This window comes from Buteo buteo, chromosome 6 (genome assembly GCF_964188355.1).
Source record: "Buteo buteo chromosome 6, bButBut1.hap1.1, whole genome shotgun sequence".
Taxonomy (NCBI): domain Eukaryota; kingdom Metazoa; phylum Chordata; class Aves; order Accipitriformes; family Accipitridae; genus Buteo; species Buteo buteo.
The window spans coordinates 51,775,020-51,799,297 of NC_134176.1; the positions used below are offsets into that span (position 1 = coordinate 51,775,020).

Below are 24,278 nucleotides of genomic sequence, written 5' to 3' on the forward strand. Positions count from 1 at the left end.
AAAATGTCTGCCACTACCTTCAGGCTAACTGTAGACTGAATTGTAGATGCAAGTTTGAAATGAGATGGGCTTTTGGCAGCACCTGCACAAATGAGAAAAAGATGCATTAAATAGTTCTACTAAGAAAAACAGATACCCAGACACTGAAGTCTAACTCTTCTTCTTATATATTGAAGATAAGGATAAATTATTTCTTCATTTACTTCTTTTGGTATGAAACTGTAAGGTAGCTCCTAACACTTCCTAAACCTTCACTGTCTGGACTTAGAAAAAAAAGTGAAAATTTCAAAAATGCTGTACTTAGCTCATGTAAAAAATGGAATACAAACTTTAGAGAAGGATGAATAGGTTGAAAAGATTTTCCATTCTCCTTACTGAAAAGACTACAGTAATGGTCATATCTGACATATAAAAGCTTGTAACAGCTGTTACGAAATACTTTTCACAAGACTATGAAGCTAGTACAACTAAGTATAATATTAGTTATCTTTTCTCTGATGCTTTGATCAACTTATAATGCCATCAATGGGGACAGGGAATCTTGAAAAAATTACATATAATTTTTAGCACTTTAGAATATTTTAGCAAAAAAATACAATTACTGTAACAATTTTCATATATTTAGCCCTTTTCAAAGTAAGATAAAATGTCCATCTTGTATGTGGAATTGAAACGTACTTACTTGCTTTGCTTTTCACGTTACTTCTGCATATGGCAAGATTCGTAAGACTTGTCCTTTGTACAGGACAACAGGCAAACATCTTGAAACTCCATTAAATGAACTGAAGACTAATTCATCCTTTCTCATGAGCCCACTAGAAAGCGATAGCTCATAATCAAGATTACTTTTTTTTTTCCCCCACAATTTTTTTACATCACACACCATCTACAATGTGGTCACCTGCAAGAGACATTTCATTAGAGCTTTCTATTAGTTGTGCTCTGCCATACAGGAGACGCAGGCTTCATTCTTAACATTAGAGTCTCTGGAGTAGTAACAGGCGGCATTGGCGTGTGATTTGAACACCAAAACAAGAGAGCGCAGCACACCTCTCACTTTATTGCAGAGCTCAGTTCATAATTTAAACTGTGATGATCTCTAACTCTGGTATTTAATTAATCTGAAAAAGTACTGGGTGTCTTATGGAAGTAGGAAGGAGTCAGAAATAATCTCTGTGGTTCCAAGAAGGATAGGGAAGATGCTGGGAAAATCAGAACTAATATTTTCCACATAACACATATATACTCACCTAACCGAACACACCAAAATGCTTTTTCTTTATGCTTATTATGAGCAAGCAGGAATATCTGATTTTTCTGATTAGCCAATAAAACCAGATTAACACTCACAAGAATGTATATGTTGTTTAAAACAGTCACTGATATTATTTTTTATTACTCCAAAGAGGAATAAAGATTGTCACTGACCCAGTGTCCCACTTGGCAATAGCTATACATTTTTTTTTCTCAAAGGTCTCCTATGCATAACCTTTAGGAGTTAGTAAAAACTACATGTTTATAAAACCATGGTGACCACAAGTGCTTTCACAAATACTGGTTAGAGAGTAGTCATATTTTTTTAATATAAACCCATTGATTACAGATGGCTGAGATTGAGGTTTCCTGGAAAGAATTTTTTCAATTTTCAGATAAGCATTGGTCATGGACACAATGTTACCAGCCAGATGGGCAAAGTACAAATAGCAATGTGGAATTGCAGTGTTTCTGTACAGACTCTATTGAAATGCTTAAGAGAAATCACCAATGAAATTCTCTAATGCACTCGGAAGAAATAGGCAAAACTAGGAATCACAACTGCAGCATTTTACATTCAGGTCCTTTTTTGTCCTCTGTTAAAATTCTCTTAGAGTAGATATTATTTTTCACGTAGTACATGAAAGGATAATGTCTTGCCAAATGTTTCTTTGAGATTATTATAGAACTTTGGGTTTATTTCTGTATTATACTTACCAGACTCCTTGCAGGGTGTGATTCATCATCACCTATCTCCACTGTGTCCTCTTTACATCAGGCCTTCTTACTACAAAATTCGCCTGCAACCTTCAGAACTGTGCATCCAACAAGCGATATTTACCCCCTCAACCTAGCAGAAATTCCTCCTTAATTTTACAGAATAGAAGTACACTCTTCAGTAGGGTCTTCATCCTGCATGCTGTTGCATACTAGAAAGCTCCAAAGAGATTTTGATAAGAACTAAGAACAATATTTACCTGGCACAGGATCCTGAAAACTCACAGTAAAGGTGGTTAAGGAAGAAAATAGGTGAAAAGACATTCAGAGATTATATATATGATTCTTTTTCCTAATCTAAATCATCTTAAAATGCTTCTATTCAGTTGCCAATGCATAAAGTAGTTTAATTTGGCAGAACTTCTACTTGGAAGAAGAGTGTCCTGAAGCTGGTTTTCTTATGCAAAGCCTTCCTTTTAGCTTTCAGCTTGCAAGGTATACACCATTCCTATACCAATAAGCTAAATCCAGAGAACATATATAAAGAGAAAGGAAAAGAGTGTACATTTCCTATTGGTAAACGAGTCTCAGTTTAAATTAATGTAAACTGGTTACTCTACAGGGAGTCTAACTGTCATGCAAATTACAGTAACCTACACCCTCCTCTGATTTGGCTGACTCTGTTCTTTCTGTTTTTCTAAACCAAAATCCTCAGACTTCTTCCTGTGAGTTACTCCGATAACGGCATTTTGATTTCATTTTGCACATAGGGATACAGCTCTGATTATAGGTATCATAGACAGCGAAACGTATTTCATATCTATGTCTAGGAGTCCCAGAACAACAGAACTGGAAACCACTAGCTTTGATATAAAGATGAATTTTCTTATTGACAGTTTTATATATATATATATAACAAAAAACACAACAAACTTTTCACCTTTGTCTAATAAATTCAGTGATAACTGAAACTCCTCGCAAAACTTTTCCTGGCATTGTGAAATACATCTTGAGATATAATAGAGATAATTGAAAACACCATTAGAAGGAATGATCTTAATCTTGCATTAAAAGTCAAACACCCTTGTTTGCCAGTAGGCTGCTTACATAAACTAAAACGAAAACTATGCTATTCTTCAGTAATGATCCAAAGTGGTTTAATTGTTCTCTTTAAAGTGATTGTGTTTTGGAACATCACAGCAGAATATCGTAAGAATTTTAACAAACTTTTGATGTTTAAAGCCACACTAAAAATGAGCTATGTCCAAGTACAGAAAAAAACAATATTTTATTTATAATCTTAGTTTAGTGTTTGAACTACAAATTCTGGTTCTAGAATTGTTTAAAAGATCATGGGTTTTATAGGTTTTCACAAGTAAATTAATTTCTTGGGGTGGTTTTTGTTTTGTTTTGTTTTGTTTTTACTTTTTCTTCCATTTTTTCACAGAACCGTGCTTTCAGTAAATACAGAGCAAATCATTACATGGAAAAAAAAAGGTTTGCTTCTTTGTTTTTCTCACTTGTAAAGTTGCTGTTATTATTCCATTCTCTACTGAATGATTTCAAAAAGGGCATGAGAAAACAAAAGAAAAAAAGAGAAAAAGTGACAAAATAGTCCGAATCTCACCACTAGAATTCACCATAAAAATTCCCAAAGTGTAACAGAATTCTTACAAAATTTCCTAGACCAGTTCTTTTAGGGAATCAAGATCTCCTATGAAAAATATGGCAAATGGGAATCAGGGTAGGCTGGGGAGGAAAAGGGGAACGAGGAGGGTAAATAAGTGCAGCAAAACCAGGTTCTGAGGAATACACATAATTTTGTCTGCTTTAGATCACAATAGAATTTTTAATAAATAAATTTCTTTTTCTTTGTAAAGACACTTTTTTGAAACAGTAGATTTAGCCCAGTCATTTGTGTCATTTGTTTTATAAACCATCTTTTGTTGTCCCCACCCCCACCCCATAATGTCATAAATGGTTTAGATTTGAGTCTCTTGTACATTGTCTTTTGAGTTCATTCGGATCAATAACGGTTCATGCACTGAACTGTGTATTGAATTTATTGTGTTAACTGTTGTTGTGTGGTTGAAAGGAGACTTATAAGAGTTATAGTGATTTAGGTGCTCATGCTCTATTGCTGGCATGGGCAAGTGACTCTCTATGGGTGTGTCGCCTGTAAGCTCATCATCCACATTAATGATCTCTACAGTCCGCGTTGGAGCATGATGGTTCTGCCGGTGATGCTGTTTCCTCATTTTGTAGAAAATTACCAGCATCACAGCAGCCATGAGAGTGATAGCCACAAAACAACCAATTATGATTTTGGTAGTCTTCATAACCTCATCTATTCCCGGGATCCCGTTGTTTGTGTCCGTCACAGGAATGGTGAACGTTTTTTCTGTTGATCTTGTGCTCTGTGGAGTGAGTGAGGTTGTCATGTTAGTGGTCTCCCAGTTGGTAACTGGCGTGGGCCCAACCTGCTCTGTGGTCTGTGCCTCATCCTGAGAAGGTTCCACAGTCTCTACTGTGACGGTAGAAAAGTATGTGTAACCAGGGTTATCCAGGGCAGTCACATTCAGCGTGGCAGAAGCCGTGGTATTCCCAACAGAGTTACTCACCATGCATGTATACAAACCTGTGTCTTGCACAGTTACCTTTGTAAAATTTAATGTGCCATCACTGAGCACAGCAATCCGAACTCTGTAGGCCCCATGCGTCATGACGGATCCATTTGGAGTAATCCAAGAGACAGAGGTCAGGGAGGTTGACGCCCGGCATTTCATCTCTGCAGCCATGCCTTCCGTGACGTTGAGGTCTGCTGGTGGCTCCACTATGACTGGAGCGTAACACGTAAAGTAATTCAGGTCCAGCTCACCAATGTACCTTCCTTTTAAACTGGGAGGTGTGTGGCAACGGGCGCAGCATGCGGTATTGGAGGGTGCCTTGTCTTTAATCCACCAGCTGAGCCAAAGGATGTCACAGTTGCAGTTCCAAGGGTTGTGATGCAAGTGGATCCTTTCTAGGCGGAGCGGCGTGAACAGGTCGTGAGGCAGTAGTGTTAGATTGTTGTGTGCCAGGTTGATCTCTACAAGTGACTGAAGGTTATCGAAAGCATTCCTTTCTATCACTTGAATCTGGGACTGTATCATCCACAATTTCTGAAGATGCATTAACCCTTGGAAAGAACCTGGCCGGATGGCAGTCAGGTGATTCCCAGAAAGATCTAACTCGTCCAGTTTTACAAGCGGGGTGAGGTTAGGAATCTCTCGAAGATTGCACATGGCAAGGTTCAAATACCTCAAGTTGGACAGACCTTCAAAGGCACCTTCTGAGATGTATGAAAGCCTTTTCAATTCCCCCAAATCCAGCCTCCGGAGAGAAGGGATTCTGTTAAAAGCATAAGAAGGGATGCTCTCAATGGGGTTGTTTCTCAACCACAGTTCCTTCAGTTTTGACAGGTATACAAAAGCCCCATTTGGGATAGTGGTCAGACGATTGTCGAAGAGTTCCAAAGTGTTGAGATTGGCCAGACCATTGAAAGCCCCTATTTCAATTGTTCTGATGTGATTCCTGCTGAGCTGCAGGATTTCTAGGTGCCTCAGATGCTTGAAGCTATTAACTTTAATGATTTGGATCTGGTTCTCATGGAGATTGAGTAACCGGGTGTTGGTGGAGATGCCGTCTGGCACGTCTCGCAGATTTTTCCGTACGCAAATCACTTTACTGAACTGGTTGCTGCAGGAGCAGACAGAAGGGCAAGTTTGAGCCCTCACTAGACCAGCCACCACAAGAAGCTGAAGAGCCAACAACACCACAAGCAGGGGGTCAAATAGGGCCCTGTTAAACCTAGGACCTATCATTATCTGCTGTGGATGTAAGGTCATCTTGTTCAACATTCATAATTTAGTTGGTGTTGGTCCTTCTGGAGTTTGAATAGCCTGAAAGAAAGAAAGAAAGAAAGGGAGAAGGAGAACATTAAATTAATCTCAAATCTTTAAGTGTGCTCTCTAAAGAAAGACTTCTCAGGTCCTTTCAGTCAACTCTACCAATTTCATGAAACTCTGTAGTGAGAATAGCTGTAGAAATGCTAATATTTTGTTTCCTGTACAGCTATGTATGTCAGCTGTAACTGGCAATGAGATAAGAAAAAGCCAGAGACTAGCTTTTCCTATTCATTCCAATGTATAAAGCATGTAGCTGGATGGCAGATAACAAGTTCAACCACAGTGGATACCTAAAAGAAATGTTCTAACTCAAGAGGGAGAGTTGAAAGAAGTGACAACGGCCTCAAAAGGCAAAAATGAGTAAGATAGGAATCCTCAGACTATTCAAGGTATTAACCTTCTTGATACATTTTAAGACAAGACAACAGACACTAAGAAGAGCGAGTGGAGACTCGTGTTTTGTACGGGTGAAAATCTTTGCCTATACAAATGTGAGTCCTGCATTGGAGTTTAACTAGAAGTAAAGCCTTTAATACTGAATGTTGCAGGTCATGCAAATGTCAGGGCAAGATCTTGACTATTTCAAATTTAAAAAAAAAAAAAAAATACAAAAGAAACATGCTGAGCATCAATTCTTCCATACCGTTAAACAGCATCATCCAATTTCATGATATTTCCTCCTCAATTATTTTGTTTGGCACCAACAGCAGAGAAACACTCATTAGTAAATGTGTGTTGAACACAGAAATAAGAATAGCCTTTTAAATGCTGAAAAATATCTCTGTAGCTTCAGGGTTGGCAGTTTCATTGGCACCTTTAAAAAAACCCTAGAGATCTTACTGTAAGGGGAAAAAAGACCTTTATACTATAAATGATCATTACCATTTTAAGAATTTCGGTACTGATTCATTTGTGGTAGTTCTTAAAGCCCCCAGCCCTCAGTTCATTTTCAATCTGCTGCTCAGTGCAAGGTCCCTCTGTTGTAGAGGTTAATGAAATTTTCTATAAATCAGCCAAAAGTGAAGTCTTATAAATTACAGCAAGCTTAAAGCATATTTATAACCTACAGCACCCAGATGCATAATACATGTATTCAGTAAAACAAAATACTATAAGGCAACGGTTTTCCACTCCAGGCTCTGAATTGTTTTATTTTGTGTAAAAAAACCCCTATCTTGCTTTAAAAAAAACACACCAGGAAAAAGTAGATGAACTTGCATTTCACAGCAATTCATTTAACGAAAGACTTTTTTTCTAATTATATATTCAGACAATGTGTTTTTGAGAATTCATTTCTGCATTTTTTTTTAAACTTGTTATAATGGTTCAGAGCTAGCAAGTGTTCTCATCTCACTTTTAATAATTTACTGCAGAGAAAGCCAATATAATGGTTAAAAACCTGTGAATGGGAATTGGAAAATCTGGGCTGTATCTGTGGTTTTGATCTGCTCTGTAAGTGCTATTTATAAAACATCATTCTCGTTATGAAAGATTCATGACACTAATGTGTTTTGCAACCTTGAGCAAGTCACTCAACTTCTCTCTCTGTGGCTTACACTACTGTCATAGGACTGGAGAACCCTGTGGCTGTAGTGTTAGATGTTCCTGCTCCCACCTCTCCATCCCTTCCCTCTGCCGACAGCTGTACTTCGGAACATCGGCTCCATGGGTTTAGGATACTGTGCTAGACTAGATGAGAGGTGGCTGCTGTATACACCTTCCTTTTTACTGCAGGCTTACTCTTCAGAGGTGCTGAACACAATATATGGAGAAACTCTGTAGAGAGATGGAGATATCTGTGATCCATGGATTTTGCTGTTGAATAGTAATTAACCATCTTCTGTGATAGTTAATGTGATTGTATTAGCATTTTTGTTTGTCACTAGTTGTTTTTTTTTATTCAGTAGATTTGTCTTTCCTTTCTTTTCTCATTTTTTAAATTCTTCTAAAACTTAACCCCTAAGGACTTGGACTGAATAATGAATTCCATTAACAAGTAATAAAACAGATTACAGAAACACACCAAACCAATTATTTTACCGTTGCACTGGTACAATGTTATTGTCTTCACTGGAACCACCACTCCCTTCACCTACTCCCTTATCCAGCAAATCTTCCCTTTCCATCAATACACATATGCTCCATGGGTAAGAAAAAAAAGATAAAAACATTTTACTTGAATACATTACTTCATTATAACAAATAAATTATCCAGTTATGAGACTGATTAGCAAAAATTGTTCAACCCAAACCAAAATGTTTCCATGTTTCAGTTGCAAAAAGAAATATTTTTGCTTTTCTTCTTAAAATAAATTCCCTATATTCATCCCATTTTTGGTTATTGACTCAAACAATGAATCAGTCACATAGAACAGCTCTTTCCTTGTGCTGAAGGCCAAAATTGCCCAAGGCTTTTACGTTTACCTTTTTCCCCTGTCCTGTGCTAGGGATGTCTCAATCAAACATATGCCTCAGAACTATGACCTGTCAAAGACTCTCAGGAAATTCTGCAGCCCTCAGGTTTCTGCAAAATTCAAATCTGTGTATACTTCAAATACCAGCTTGGTCACTGACTACTTATTAGCTGCTCTGAGTGTATAATTTTGAAGACAGGATCACCATTTTGTGAGATGTAGATGGAAAGTTCTAGATACGTTTTCATGTGTTGGTGTGGTTGATTTTTCTATGTCTAAGCTGTATTTTGTTTAATATGTAAGTATAGAAGATCTATATTGCCATTCCTCTGGAATGTTTTCTGAAAGGTAGCAAGAGCAAACCTTAGCTTTTGTAGCCACCATTTGATTTAACTCTGGATTTATTTACACTACTAAACTTATTTCCCTCATCTCTGGTAACACAGGAAGCAAAATGCAGTATGTAGCATGAGATCACACTAACTGTGCTTGGTGCTGCTAAAGTATAGGGGAGCTGATGATTCAAAAAAGCCACCATGACCAGCAGAAAATATGCTAGGCAGTGACTTGCAAACGCACACTTCCAACTGGTGAGCCTTGTGTGAGGCTAACATACTGCAGTGAGATTCCTAGTGGCAGTAGGAATGTATTAAAAAGGTCCTCTCTTTTATACTGGTGGTTTTCCATAGTTCAGAGCTTAAGTATTCAGGAAGTCTTAGTGCAGTCGTTTCACATCAGGGTAATTTAAAATCATAAATACCCTGGAAATACCCTGGAAAAAAATTAGCCCACACAAAACCACAATGGAAAATTCATTTAAAGCCTTGAAGAACATTATGGAAATATTTTAATGGGCTTTACATAAAGACCCATCTGGAACTCTGTACTAGAGTAATTTGCTATTCAATATCTGGCTATTATGCTAGAGACACATGAAGGTTTAGCTTTATAAATCCACACATGGAACACAGACCATCAACCAGCTTCTTTAGTCTTTGTTGACACCTCTTTTTCTTCTAAGCGATTTTTTTTCCCCCTTCATTTTTCTAGTACCAAAATATCAACTCTATGGTCAATTCAATAACACTAGTGCCCTCTGCTGTATAGATTTAAAATGTAGTTTAAAATGCAAAGAATTTCCTTACTTCATTGTCAGCTCCCCAGACACCATACAATTATTAAATGTGTTTCCAAACATGACCTTAAGCCTGTCTGTGGCATTGCCCTAATTACCAAAGCATATACCATCTGCCATTTTAGTACAGTAATGTATATTCTCTTCATGGCCATGGAGACATACATATACATATATGGAGAGTTATTTGTTTTGTGTTCTATTTCCACAGAACTCAAACACCTTTTTTCAAATTGACGTTTGATATGCATGTTCTCCTCTCTATAGGTTATCCGATACTTAGTCTCGATGTACTACACATTTTCCTTTGAGCAAAAAGCATTGCCCTCTTCAGATCCAATGCAGAAGACGAAGCAAGGAATGACAAAGCTACTCTACCTCTGCAGATATGCACAGTGCAGCTCTCCTTAGGGACAGCTTGAAGGATGCAGTAGTTATGCTATTGAAAGGTAACTCTGCCAAACGTGTATGCAGAGATGTCTTCCTTATGGGCATTGTAATGGAACCCACAATTCGTTTTTCTATTTTTTTTGTAATTAGGTCTTAGGCCTGATGTACTTTGATCTCTCCGTTATTTTACCAGGAGAAAGTGACTATACTCACTCTGATCTCTGAAGGATTCTCCTGTAATGGTGGGCTTTGATTACAAAAGAGAACTTCTACACCATTCCCAAAGATCCACCTAATGAGGTATGGCAGGTGGCGAAGATATTTTCCCAAGCTCCACTGACCCTTAGCTGGATCACTAGCAATTTAGTTGCTGGTGGCAACTCATACTTAGCTTTCTGTCTAGTCTGTGAGTCTGTGATTAACTATCTCAGCAGTGGAGCGGTGCAGTGCAAAGGCCGTGGCTTTATCCCAGTATATGGTTTGTGATACAGCACGATCTAACACACTTTGGTTGGTGCTGTACATCTGCCATTAAAAAAATGAGCTGTCACGCTATATGTCACTGCACTGAAAATATAGACAGCATTTATCAGGTGATTAAATCATCACAAGGACATCACAGTTAAATCTCAACTAAAGCACAATTAAATCATCACAACTCTCCCTCAGCCATGTGGGGAAAACTTTGGGATGAGGGGCATTCAGATCACTTTTTACAACTTTTTTCAAGTCGACAAATACGTGGATGCATTCAGAAAACGCACCTTTGCTTCACTTTATATAGCACAGTTAGGTATGCTGTACATCACACCCTTTTCAAGAGGTTTTTGAGAGGAAAAGCCCTTTGCAAAGATATCTGCATTTTTTAGTAAACAAGCCACTCTACATTTGCAAATTAAATGGCAGATTTCCAAACATATGAAGAGGAGCTAGGTGCGTCAAGCAGCTAATTATGCTGGGAAGTCTCTTCCAGTAGTAGCAGCATCGGAGAATTGAAAATAGTTTCTGTATGGAAGAGAGCACTGAGGACAGCAATAAAAATAGGTCTAAATCCCAGGATGACCTTATGCAGAAGTGACTCTTTTGACTCTCTTTTCAGGAACTGTGAACACTCTCAGGGCCTGAGACTGATCCCCTTTTGGCAGCAACACCAGCAGAGGAAGCCAAGGGAACTTCAGTGTAGATACCAGGAGACAAGCTCACAATATGTTTTAACTCCGCAAAATACTGAAACACACGAGGGTAAACCCTCGTCCCCGAACAGAGACCAAACTGTGGGCAGGGAGCTCCGCCGGGGTCAGAAATCCTCTACCGACATCTGCTCTGCAAATGCTCCCGCAGCCTCCGATGCGCGTCCCCATACGGCTGGCAGGGGTTGGGCTGATGGAACCACGTTGCTGGGGATTCACTCGCCGTACCTTCCTGCTCCCGTCCCTGCCTCTTCTGTCCTGAAATTCCTTTCCACCTGGCTGAACCCCCAAGGACCAGAGCTTTTGGTTCAAGAGAAGTACAAACACTCTGCGTGCTGTTCCCTGCCCATATATCCAGTACAATGACACCAGTCGTCTTCTCCATTGAATGTCTTTGCTACCCACAAAGGAACACATGCTACGTCCTTAATCGAGCTTCACAATAGCCATCATGCAAAATCGGGAAACTGGGTTACAGTAGATCTCACATCTTTCTCTTCCTCATCTTTTTTTTTTTCTCACAGATTGGCTCCTGTCTAAGGTGTTTGGGTTTTTTCAAACAGACAGTTTTACAGTGAAAACCCATCACCGCAGCTATATAGCTGTGTATCTTTTCCTCCATTCTTAAAAATCAGTTTTCCCTTTTCACTGCTATAGGACTTTAAAAGTCTCAACAACAGTTTAGGGAGCTATTGCAATAATGCCTAAAAACCTGGGAGGTTTCAAAGCCCAGCAGCTTTTATCTATTTGGGTTTTATTTTATTTTTAGTTAAGTACAGCAGAGGCCAAAGAGGGCTAGATAGGCAGCCCTGCAATGCAAACTGATTACTCATGAGACCAGATAAATCAAAAAACTCACAATGCAAATTATTCTCCTCTTTGCATGTTTCACCATTTCGCTCTGGGACACAGTCAGGATTTTCTATGGCCCCTTGAAGCGTGTAAGTGTAGGAGGCAGAGTGGATATTGCTGTACCACAGATACTTCCCAGTTCTCTTCTGCAAGCCTTTTAAGACTCAGCTGAATCACTAAGACACTGACCTCAAAGACCTAAATGTGATTGGACACATTCAATCCTCCTGAATCACCATTGATTTCAGGGGAGTTCAATCAAGGATGAGTTTGACCCAGTCTGCCTTTTTCTTCTTTTCTTTCATTTTGTTATACAGAAAACAGCTTTATTTCACACCCCTCATTTTCCAGCCTGATTTCATGTTTCCTCTCTCATGTCTTTCTAAGGTTTAAAATTTTCTCCTTAACTTCAGGTAACAGAAATGAACATGAAAGAGACATTTTAAAAATGAGAATTTTAGTGCGTGATGGTCCAGGCAAAAATACTTGCATTTTAGCTGGAAATTAAGAGTTTTCACAGTGTTTTAAGCTAAATCAGTCTGGTATGTCCCTTTATTTATAAATATTCTTTTACTTCTAAGCATCGTTTGCACTTTGTATCCTCAGTACAACTCATAACATTTGCTAATTTTACAGGAAAATCATAAGAAACATCAGACTATGTAATGGATATTTCTTTAGGACATACTTATTTTTATTAAGAGGAATTATTTGACTTCTTTACTGACCTTTCCCTGGATGTCACCCAAAGAGTGAAGAGGACAAAACAGTCCTAATCTCTGTTCAGACTGCTCATAGTGGTATGAAGAGGAGCAATTTATGAAGCATTCATGATGAACTAACTTAAATTCTTTCATAAAAGCCACCACAATACAGCTTGGTACTAGTCCACCCAGAAACATTCTAGAAATTTAATTGGAATTAACTTTTAAAGTGGGTTAATTATATTGCATTAAATCTTTGTGTGGACACTCTTATTTAGAATTTAATTTAAGTTAAATTGAATCAAGGCCACAGTAATTTCAATTAAGAGTGTCCATAAAAGAACATAATGTAGTTTAGCTAGTCCCTTTTCAAAGTTAATTTGGATTCATTTTCTTGAGACCCCATGTAGACATTAGGAACTTTTGTTCTGTATTGACTTGGGCTCGATTCAAACCAATTACATAAAGGTAAAAAGCTTTTCTACCTCATCACTGATCCCTTGGGTTATTCAAGTCCCATTTTGCTCTTCTCACTTCACTAATTCAGTTGATAAAACACAGTTTCTCTGAACCTTTTTTGTTTGTTTCATCTTCTATATTTTTCTGGACAGATATTTATGCAGGGAGAAACAGGCTACTGTACAGAAGACATTTTACAATAGCCCTGATAACAAAATTCTTTTAATTACAGCAGCATGTCACTACATCTCATGTGCCAACCATGATAGAAGGGGAAGTCAGACAAGCACCTTCAGGATTTCACTATCTTACGCCACAAATACCTCAGTGAGCAACAATTAAACTGCAGTATATCTATAACTATTGAAAGGATGCTTTCTTAATCCCTTTTTGGTTTACTATCAAAGTGAAATCACAGATCCCCATTCAGAAAGCATCTGTGAACAACAACAAAATTAGTACAAAAACAACCCTTAATAAAAAATTATATAATGTTCTAAAGCACTGCTCCAAAACAATGTAATTTTGACTCCTGTCACAGTGGGGTCATGATTTTGAAACACTGTAGCATTACTTTGGTTTTAGCAGACTAGTAGTGATTTAAGATAACATCTGTTTAAAGGTACTACAGTGATACTTCATTTCAAACAAAGTAGTTTTGGTCTGGTAGACCATTATAAAATTTTTTACATGGAAGCATTAAACTGTATAAATTAACATCCTTTGCAACAACATACTACAAAATTTCAAATTAGCAGGAAAAAATCTGCAGGTTAAGTATATGAAATATTAAAATATTGTGTCTTTCAAAAGACGCAAAGACAAAAAAAGTGCAAGGCTGATGGAAACCAAGATGTTAGCCCTGATTCCTTCCAAAATTTTCTCCCTACTCACAAACTATAAAAACAGATGTAGAAAATGTCAGATCAGAACACCACAGTCTAAGTATGAATATACAAATATAGTCAGTACAATGAAGAGCAACAAAAAAAAAAATTGGCAATTACAGTATATACTTGCCCTTACGAAAGTTTCATCCTAATCTTAGAAAATTGGAGTCTAGTTTTTAAAGCCCAAAACATCCTTTCCTAAATTACAATATGTGCATTTGTCTACTGAATATGATAATGCTGAATATTCTTGTTACCCATGCAAATCATCCTTTGAGCCTTGCTGAGCTCTTGACCTCAGTAGATAATATAAACTAGAGGACAGAAATATTTTAGTTTGATGAATATATAATGCAGTTGTGGATCCGTAGTAGTTTCTGTACTTTGGCAACAGAGACACTCTGGTAAAATTTGAAGTAATTTAGAAAGATTTTAAGATTATTTTGAGATTAGCAAATCAGAGGATTGTCCATTTCAGTGGCATAAAAAAAATCAAGTTTGTGCCTTAACAAGTGCAGTTTTTCCAAATGCATTTTGTAATATGTAAAACAGAGGAGACTGAGGGATGAAAGGGAATTATATTAAAGCAGCCACGCAAAATCTGCACAAATGTTTTTGGGGATATGAATTAAAATAGGTACCTGCTTAAATACTATCATGATGTAATGCTGTGTCAAGAAAGGTGTTTTCCTTTTTTAAGGTCTGAATTATTTGATGTCGAGTTGGAGAAGTGCTTGATAGGTATTTCATAACCTTGGTAACTTTAGGGAGTCCATTTTGCATCACTGCATCTGTAGTGGCTAACTGAGTCCAAATTACTCCCTCATTGTGTTAATAAACAAAGAGACAAAGAGACATGAGATAAAAAGTTAAGGCTGTAAATAGCCTCAACTCTGGCAAATGATAGTTAAACTTCTTGTCCTTGGTAACTATGGAAACCCCTTAAGGTAAGAGTGGAACACAGGCATTTTGTGGTCTGCAATTTACAAGCTGTTTATTTAATTATGAAGGAATATGAAACTGTTAGGGGCAATGCAATTATCATACTGCGATAGTGTTTTGAGAGAAAAAATAGGTACAGAGAAATATAAGAAGTTAATTTTTTGGAAAATTACTTGTTTTAGGACTTCTATGAAACTGCAGCACACTGTTGTTTACTGAGATTTGTGATTTTTTTTTTTTTTTTTCAAAAGGGTGTGAGGAGCCAAAATTAGTAATATGACATTTTGCTGTAATATCCCTCAGTAGATTCCTAGCAATTATGTCCACTCTATGCCTCATGAACAAAACCAAGGTCAGGGTGTATTTCAATTAAACCCTAGGTGTTACCAAAGTGCAGCACAGCCAGAATAGCAAGCACATTATTACCAGATCTATCACTGCTGGGCAATGAATAGGTCACAGGTGCTCTTGCATACAGTATTTGTACACCTTTAAATATTACAATTGGGAAAATGTTTCGATCCAATTTAGGAGGCAGCTAGTGAAATAAAATGAAGAGTGAAACTATGTGATGACTCAGAGGGACTATAACAACTACTTACAAGTATTTTCCTGGTTCTGAACAACAAACTTTGACCTGAGACTTTTGCTGTTGGGAGCTGCGTGAACGCAGGGGCCCCAGGGCCCTTTGCATACAATGGGAGTTTTGGCAATGACCCATCCTTGATTGGATCACCTTAATAAGACCTCAAACATAAACACATCCTCACAAGGCCTCTGGAAAGAAGATAGATAATATTACGGTAGTTTATGGCTGAAGAATGGATTAAATCAGCTGGCAAAATTTCGCATGTGTCTACATGATGCTTTGCAAACATGAGCTTCACACTCCACGCTGACCAGATGCAATGCGTGTTGCTCCAAGTAGCCATAATAGCCATGTAGCAACCGTTAGCTTTTTGCTGACCCCAGGCTAATGTGCCTCCCAGTGCTGCTCCAGCCTGGCCCTAAGAGCACAAAGACAGAGTCTGCATCCACGCGGAGCATGGATGAATCTTGCTCACAGCAGTCCGCAAGAGTCCAAGTGGATATACTATAATGAAAGGTGTCAGCAGCAGAGGCAGTACAGGGACCCAGAACTCCTGAATCGCATTTCCACCAGAATGTGAACTTTATCTACATATTAAATTAGAAGACCAACATGCCATGACATTTAAAACTCAGTTTGATTAAATATTAGAAGATGTTCTGTCCTATTCTACAGATTCCTGCATTACTCTTCTTATCATAGTATTTGCACACCTTCCAGAAACGCATTAAATACCCTAATTGGGTCATTTCACCTGCGTACCCTTTCTTTCATTCCTTCTCCTACAGGACTGTATTCAGATGCTGTCTAGTTTGGTCTGTATTATGAAGTATCTGCCACAAGCTGTTGACACTATAGCTGGCAAGTCTAAAGAAATACATTGCAAGTTTGAAATGACGATTTATGATGTTTGCTATGCTATTCCTTCTTGAAACTCATTGGACATCTCATGAGAAGTGTTCCTCAATTCTACCCAAAGAACAGGCCACAGATGCTGGTGTGGATCACCTGGGACCCAGCCCAATCCCTCCTGCAGTGGGAATGGGCAGGGACTCCTGGGAACCTACTGTCACCTTTTCCCTGTAAACTGTTCTCGAAGCTTCCTCTTGGCAAGGCTTTCCAGTATGTGTGCTATGATCTTCTGATCCTTGCCCACAGGAAAGCTTTTATATAAGCCTCATGTCAGACAGGGTCTTGGCAAGCCCTGAAGTGATTTTTAACTATAAATGCTTAGAACAACCTGAAAGAAAATTCCTACCACAGAACTGTACAAGTGGCAAAATGTGATGTTTCAAATTCATTATCATTTGGGGCTATCCAACTAGGAAGATGCAAATCACTTGAAAAAGTACAACAGTTCACATTCAGGACACTATCGTCACTAGCCGAAGAAGGAAGGGGAAGAGGGTAATAGTCAAGAGGTTTATAACTGTTTCACATACAACTAGGCAAAGTATTTTCTGGCACCATTGCACCAGTCCAGGATAATATGAACTCCACCTTTCCCATTTGCTATTACCATATACTCTCAAGTGTGTCAGTCCTTCTGCCACAGACATCTGTTTCTGACCTAGTAAAGGACTGATGATGTTTCATGTACCAGAGTACTTTTGAAAGCTGGCATGCACCAGTTTCACTCTGAAGTGACTAATTGCTAATGTTTTAATTACTAAATTCCAATAATAAGTGCATTAACCCCCAAATATGTTTGTATAAAGCATAGTCATAGGGTCATACAAGTACATATAAGACTACATATGAATTTTACCCTCACAGGTAAAAACCATCCTTTCCCTTGACAGCTTAGTCAAGACTGGAAGCAAAACCAAAGAAATTTAACTAAGTCAAATTTTATAACCGTGTCATCTACTTTGAACACTGCAAACAAAAATAATTCTGTATTTTTACTTTAACCACTTTTCATTTTATTCAAAAGCTAAATTAATTCTGAAGTAACTCATTAATAATGCACATTTTGTTTCTACATGTGCTGAAATAAGGCACTAGCACAATCCAGTATCATGTTTTTCTGAGGTATCCAAAACATAGTGCATATCTTTGCAGAATATATGGACTGATTCAAGAACTGATAATGTATATGTGCCTGGAAAAGTTATCATTAAAAAAGAAAGCTTTCAATGCAGCTTGGTGAAAATCAAAGGCTCCAAAGGAGTTTGTGAGAAAGTGGCAAATTATATGAGTTATTCTCTTTCTGTCCAGACTATCCATAAATCGTAGAATCATAGAATCCTAGAATGGTTTGGGTTGGAAGGGACCTTAAAGATCATCTAGTTCCAACCCCCCTGCCATGGGCAGGGACACCTTCCACTAGACCAGGTTGCTCCAAGCCCCATCCAACCTGGCCTTGAACACTGTCAGGGATAGAGCATCTACAGCTTCTCTGGGCAACCTGTTCCAGTGCCTCACCACCCTCACAGTAAAGAACTTTCTTAAACCTAATCTAAATCTACCCATTTTCAGTTTAAAGCCATTATCCCTTCTCCTATGACTACATGCCCTTGTAAAAAGTCCCTCTCCAGCTTTCTTGTAGGCTCCCTTCAGGTACCGGATGGCTGCTATAAGGTCTCCCTAGAACCTTCTCTTCTCCAGGCTGAACAACCTCAACTCTCTCAGCCTGTCCTTATAGGGAAGGTGCTCCAGCCCTCTGATCATCTTTATGGCCCTACTCTGGACCTGCTCGAGCAGGTCCATGTCTTTCTTATGTTGCACACCCCACAGACGAACACAATACTCCAGGTGGGGTCTCAGGAGAGCTGATTAGAGGGGTAGAATCACCTCCCTTGACCTGCTGGTCCTGCTTCTCTTGATGCAGCCCAGAATGTGATTGGCTTTCTGGGCTGCAAGCACACACTGCTGGCTCATATTCAATTTTTCATCCACTAATTCCCCCAAGTCCTTCTTTGCAGGGCTGCTCTCAGTCTACTCATCACCCAGCCTGTACTTGCGCTTGGGATTGCCCCAAACCATGTGCAGGATCCTGCATTTGGCCTTGTTGAACTTCATGAGGTCCGCACAGGCCCACCTCTCAAGCCTGTCCAGGTCCCTCTGGATGGCATCCCTTCCATCCAGCGTGTCGACCGCACCACACAGCTCGGTGTTGTCGGCAAACTTGCTGAGGGTGCACTCAATCCCACTGTCCATGTCACCAACAAAGGTATTAAACAGTCCTGGTCCCAATACCGATCCCTGAGGAACACCACTCGTCACCGGTCTCCACTCAGACATCGAGTTATTGACCACAACTCTCTGAGTGCGACCATCCAGTCAATTCCTTATCCACCAAGTGGTCCATCCATCAGATCCATGTCTCTCCAATTTAGAGACAAGGATGTCATGCAGGACAGTGTCAGATGCTCTGCACAAGTCCAGGTAGATGACGTCTGTTGCTCTCCCCTTATTCGCCAATGCTGGAACCCTGTCATAGGTGGCCACCAAATTTGTCAGGCACGATTTGCCCTTAGTGAAGCCATGTTGGCTGTCATCAATCACGTCCTTATTTTCCATGTGCCTTAGCATAGTTTCCAGAACAATCTGCTCCATGATCTTGCCGGGCACAGAGGTGAAATCCACTGGCCTGTAGTTCCTTGGGTTTTCTTTTTTTCCCTTTTTGAAATGGGGGTCATGTTTCCCCTTTTCCAGTCAGTGGGAACTTCCCTGGGCTGCCATGACTTCTCAAATATGATGGATAGTGGCTTAGCTAATTCTTCCGCCAGTTCCCTCAGGACTCACAGATGCCTCTCATCAGGTCCCACGGACTTGTGCACCTTCAGGTTCTTTAGATGGTCTCAAACCTGATCTTCTCCTTCAGTGTGGCAGTTCTTCTCTCTCCCAGTCCCTGCCTTTGCCTTCCGTGTCTCGGGCGGTGTGGCTGGAGCACTTGCTGGTGAAAACTGAGGCAAAAAAGTCATTGGGTACCAGAGTCTTCTCCATGTCCTAGGTAACCAGGTCTCCCCCTTCCATACGCAGAGGGCCCACATTTTCCCTAGTCTTCCTTTTATCACTGACGCACCTATGGAAGCTTTTTGTGTTGCCCTTGATGTCCCTGGCTAGATTTCATTCTATCAGGCCTTTAGCTTACCCAACCTGATCCCCGGCTGCTCGGACAATTTCTCTGTATTCCTCCCAGGCTACCTGTCCCTGCTTCCACCCTCTGTAGGCTTCCTTTCTGTGTTTGAGTTTGTCGCAGAGCTCCTTGTTCATCCATGCAGCCCTCCTGGAGTTTTTGCCTTCTTTTTTGTTGGGATGCATCGCTCCTGAGCTTGGAGGAGGTGATTCTTGAATATTAACCAGCTTTCTTGGGCCCCCTCTTCCCTCCAGGGCTTTATGCCATGCTACTCTACCAAGCAGATCCTTGAAGAGGGTCTCCTGAAGCCCAGGATTGTAAGCTTGCTGTGCGCCCTCCTTGCTGCTCTAAGGACCTTCAACTCCATCTCTGGGTCACTGCAGCCAACGCTGCCCTTGAGCTTCACATTCCTCCACCAGTCCCTCCTTGTTGGTGAGAACAAGATCCAGCATAGCACCTCTCCTCGTTGGCTCCTCTATCACTTGAAGAAGGACGTTATCATCAATACATTCCAGGAACCTTCTGGACTGCTTATGTCCTGCCGTGTCATCCCTCCAACAGATATCAGGGTGGCTGAAGTCCCCCATGAGGACCAGGCTTTGTGAACATGAGGCTGCTCCTGTCTTTCTATAAAGGGCCTCATCTGCTTGGTCTTCCTGGTCGGGTGGCCTGTAGCACATCCCCACTATAATGTCACCTGTCCCTGCCCTCCCTTTAATCCTGACCCATAAGCTCTCGGTCGGCTCCTCATCCATCCCCAGGCGGAGCTCCATGCACTCCAGCTGGTCACTGACATGGAGGGTGACATCCCCTCCTCATCCTCCCTGCCCGTCCTTCCTAAAGAGCCTGTATCCTTCCATCCCTCATAGGAGCCATCCCTCCACATCTCCGTGATGCCAATAAGATCACAGCCCTGCAGGTGTGTGCGCATCTGTACCTCCTCCTGTTTATTCCCCACGCTACGTGTGTTTGCACAGAGGCATTTAAGTTGGGCCCCGATGAAGCCGACTTACTGGCTGGAGTGGCTGGAATTCCTCAGTGCTGTTCTTCAGGTGCTCTCCTGCTGACCTGGGATCCCTCTCCAGGCTCTGGGCATCTATTGCTGGCACTGGCATCAAACTGGTAGGAGCGGGATGGATTGAGGTTCCCCTCCCCCGGCAACTTTAGTTTAAAGCCCTCTTCACCAGCTTGGCAAGCCTATGACCGAAGATCCAAGAATCATAAATGATAAAGACAGAGAAGACGTTATCTCTCTGAAACTTCACACTGCGACAAGTCTTATAGAGAAAAATAATAGATTACTTCATATTTTCATGTAGACATAGTTATAAAATTTATGAATATACATTTATGCAATGGAATAGCTTCTCTACATAGGCTGCTTATAGCTTGCTTATTGAAATCACTGGCCAAATTCAACTTATTATTACATCAATATGAAATTCATATCAGATCCAGGAAAGCTGGCATATACTTCTCTAGCAAATGATCACTTTCACTGAAGTGCTGTTTATCTCCGTCAAGTTAACCAACAGGATACAATGTCCAGTATCAGCAGTGCTGCCTGCTTGTTCAGCTCTTCAGACTCTGAAGTGCTGATACAGTATCCTGTATTCATGAGCCCACCACAGACTTCCATTTTGAACTAGATCCATGAGAGAAAATCATGGGTAAAAGTTGATTCCTACAGAAACCGATGGGAGTTCTGACTTTGATTTCAGTGGAGTCAGGACTCCATCTCATATGTCAATAAGAATTTGCTATACAGAGCCAACTACGGATTATTGCTGAGGTAAGCACTAGGGCTTTGATCCCATTTTTTTAGGATAGTTTTCAGGGAGATGGAAATTCAATTTTCATTTAATTAAAACTGTCACATAACATAAAAAGGAAAAGTAGCAACTGAGACAGCTGAAACGACAGAGTTCATGTATGCGAAATCATACTACAAAATGTGTTATGTAATATTTTAAAATGTCAAGATATTATTAGATTCTTAAAAGATTCCAAGAAATTACTCTGTTACTTTGAAAACGTGTAGCAAGAGAGTGAATCCAAGGTTCAAAACAAATTTGAAAATTATGTGTCCAAAGTAGAATAAATTTGATAGCTGATGTTATTCAAGGATAGAAATATGCCTGTTTGCAGTAAAGCTTTCCATTACTCTGCTGACTCGTAAAGCAATACAAATATATTTATCACGGACAGCAGTGATACCACCCATTATTAAGTATGTCCAACATCTGCCATTGTGAAAGGCTGTTTTCAGTTTCTTACAACTTTGTAAAATTCTAACCATTTACAGATGAAATGTTCCATGCTAGGGATATACCTATAGTATAGTCACTGAAAGTTGTACAGACACACTCAATGCAGCTTTAAAGCAGCTGTCATACCTTATGGTAACAAATAGTTACAAAAAAAGGAGAACATTACTTATAGAAGCCCAAGTACTGAATTCAGGTTGGCTTTTTTCATTTTGTGCATTGAAAGACACAGAGTTACTAGGGGAAAAATATGATCTGGTCATATAGTTAAAGATAGTATCAAAACACAAAGAAGCCAATGAAGTTTGCATTCAAATGCATACATTTATGCATGCATAGGTATACCTAATATACCTTGTAAAATACAGTTCAACAGTATTTCTAAAAAAACTATTTGTTTCCTATCAGGAAAAAATTTTTAAGAAAAGAATTTTTAAATTCTAACTATTGCTTCAGGCTGAGCACATCAAAAAATAGTTGAATGACAAAAGTGCTAATGTGGCCAGATCTCTCTGGCTGAGAACTGTTTCCTGGGTCCTTATCTATACTCTCTACTCCAGAATGATGCATGAGGATAAGTACATTAAATATTTTCAGGCAGTCACTAGCAAGGGGCCATGTAAGCACTTCAAGTGGACAAATACGTTGATAACACAGCCCTCCCATGATGTATGTGTCTGATGGGTCCCTCCCTACAGGAAAGACCTTGAGGTGCTGGAGCGTGTCCAGAGAAGGGCAACCAAGTTGGTGAGGGGCCTGGAGCACAAGTCTTGTGAGGAGCAGCTGAGGGAACTGGCGTTGTTTAGTCTGGAGAAGAGGAGGCTGAGGGGAGACCTGATCGCTCTCTACAACTACCTGAAAGGGGGTTGTAGTGAGGTGGGTGCTGGTCTCTTCTGTCAGGTGCCTGGAGATAGGACGAGAGGAAATGGCCTCAAGTTGCAGCAAGGGAGATTTAGGTTGGATATTAGGAAAAAATTCTTTACTGAGAGGGTTGTCAGACATTGGAACAGGCTGCCCAGGGAAGTGGTTGAGTCACCATCCCTGGAGGTATTCAAAAAGCGCGTAGACAGGCACTTCAGGACATGGTTTAGTGGGCATGGATGATGGTTGGACTCGATGATCTTGAAGGTCTTTTCCAACCTAAATGATTCTATGATTCTATGAAGACTTTTGGCATCATCAGGCACTCTCTTACCAGAGTATTTCACACCACTTCCATGTGGTTGTGGGCTGCTAAGAACAATGACAAATGTAAGTGCTAATGTTGCATTTAAATACCAACGCTGTATAGCATATATATCCCCAGCACTGCTCTGCCTTACAGACCTACATTACACAGTGGACCATTTAGTCTGGAAGATTACATAATTAATTGTAGAGTAGATTTTGCTATTTGCCTGATATTTCTTGCTATATCCACTTGTGCAAGCATGCCTAATGGCAGCTATTACCAAGTAATTGGCTGTCAATGTCTGCCCTCACTCTGCAAGAATGATTTTAAAACCTGGGTTCAAGCATCTTGGGAAAAACACCTTCATTTCTCTACTCATATTGCTGTCCATATGGTCAATACTGAAGAAAGCTCAGGAAGTGACAAGATGTAATAGCAGCAGCTAGAACCAGCAAAGACAACAGGGAGTTATGTCTCACATTCTTCACACAGAAGCACAGAGCTCTCCTTTACTAGACCTCATTTCTGGACTGGGATATATATCTCAGGCGGTTTTCATGGAAGACAGGAGAGCTGCTGGGTATCAGAGATAAGGAGCATGCATAGATTTAAGAACTTCCTCTAATACTGCAGCCATAGATCTAAACCTAAGCTATTGCCGTCAGGGAGGGGATGATAGAAAAAAACAATTTTTTTTTTATATGTGAGCTCCTCTATAGCTCTGAGGGGAAAAAAAAGTTATATACATAGCATATTCCTGTGGCTTCTTTTCTTTATAATTCTTACCATTCCAGAAGTGTGAAGGCAACCTTTTTCTCTGTAATTCTACAGAAATTGGCTGAATTTAGTCTAGCTCTCAGATGGGATAAAGTGGCATTGCTCCATTCAAGTCAATGAAACTAGAATGATTTTTATTCCAGCTGAAGTTTGTGATCCTTGTTACCCTCTAAACTAGACTGATCTGTTCTTGAGGAATATCAGAAGGTTCAGATAGCCAATTGCTATGAAAATGCAGCTTTTATAAAAGAGGCGCCAAATGGTAAAGGTAAGATAAATGCTTTTGTTTTAACTGTGTAATAAAGAAGATCTCTGAAATGTTGAAAGAATGGTAATCATACATTAAGAATGGATTCAGTTTTAGTTCTCTAAAAAATAAACTTTCCTTTTTCTAAATAATAAATTATCTCCTTTCTGTTTCTCTTTTTTATTTCTTAGTACCATGAAATATAGGGTTGCAATGGTAGCTATGAAATAAAACTAGCAGACATACCCC

The 24,278-nt window shown here is 39.7% G+C and overlaps 1 protein-coding gene across 1 annotated transcript; it reads right to left on the reverse strand.

Moving 5' to 3' along the window:
- Positions 1-3,287: 3,287 nt before the first annotated feature.
- LRRC4C (leucine rich repeat containing 4C) lies at positions 3,288-20,655 on the reverse strand. Its single transcript, XM_075031125.1, has 2 exons — positions 20,581-20,655; positions 3,288-5,912 (listed from the first exon to the last, which is right to left on the reverse strand). Exon 2 carries the CDS (start codon positions 5,868-5,870, stop codon positions 3,954-3,956), a length of 1,917 nt encoding a protein of 638 aa, XP_074887226.1. The 5' UTR covers positions 5,871-5,912; positions 20,581-20,655; the 3' UTR covers positions 3,288-3,953.
- Positions 20,656-24,278: the final 3,623 nt, after the last annotated feature.

What these genes read in the sequence shown, in the direction of transcription:
- LRRC4C (XM_075031125.1), bottom strand. Translation starts at nt 5,870, where the DNA reads ATGTTGAACAAGATGACCTTACATCCACAGCAGATAATGATAGGTCCT.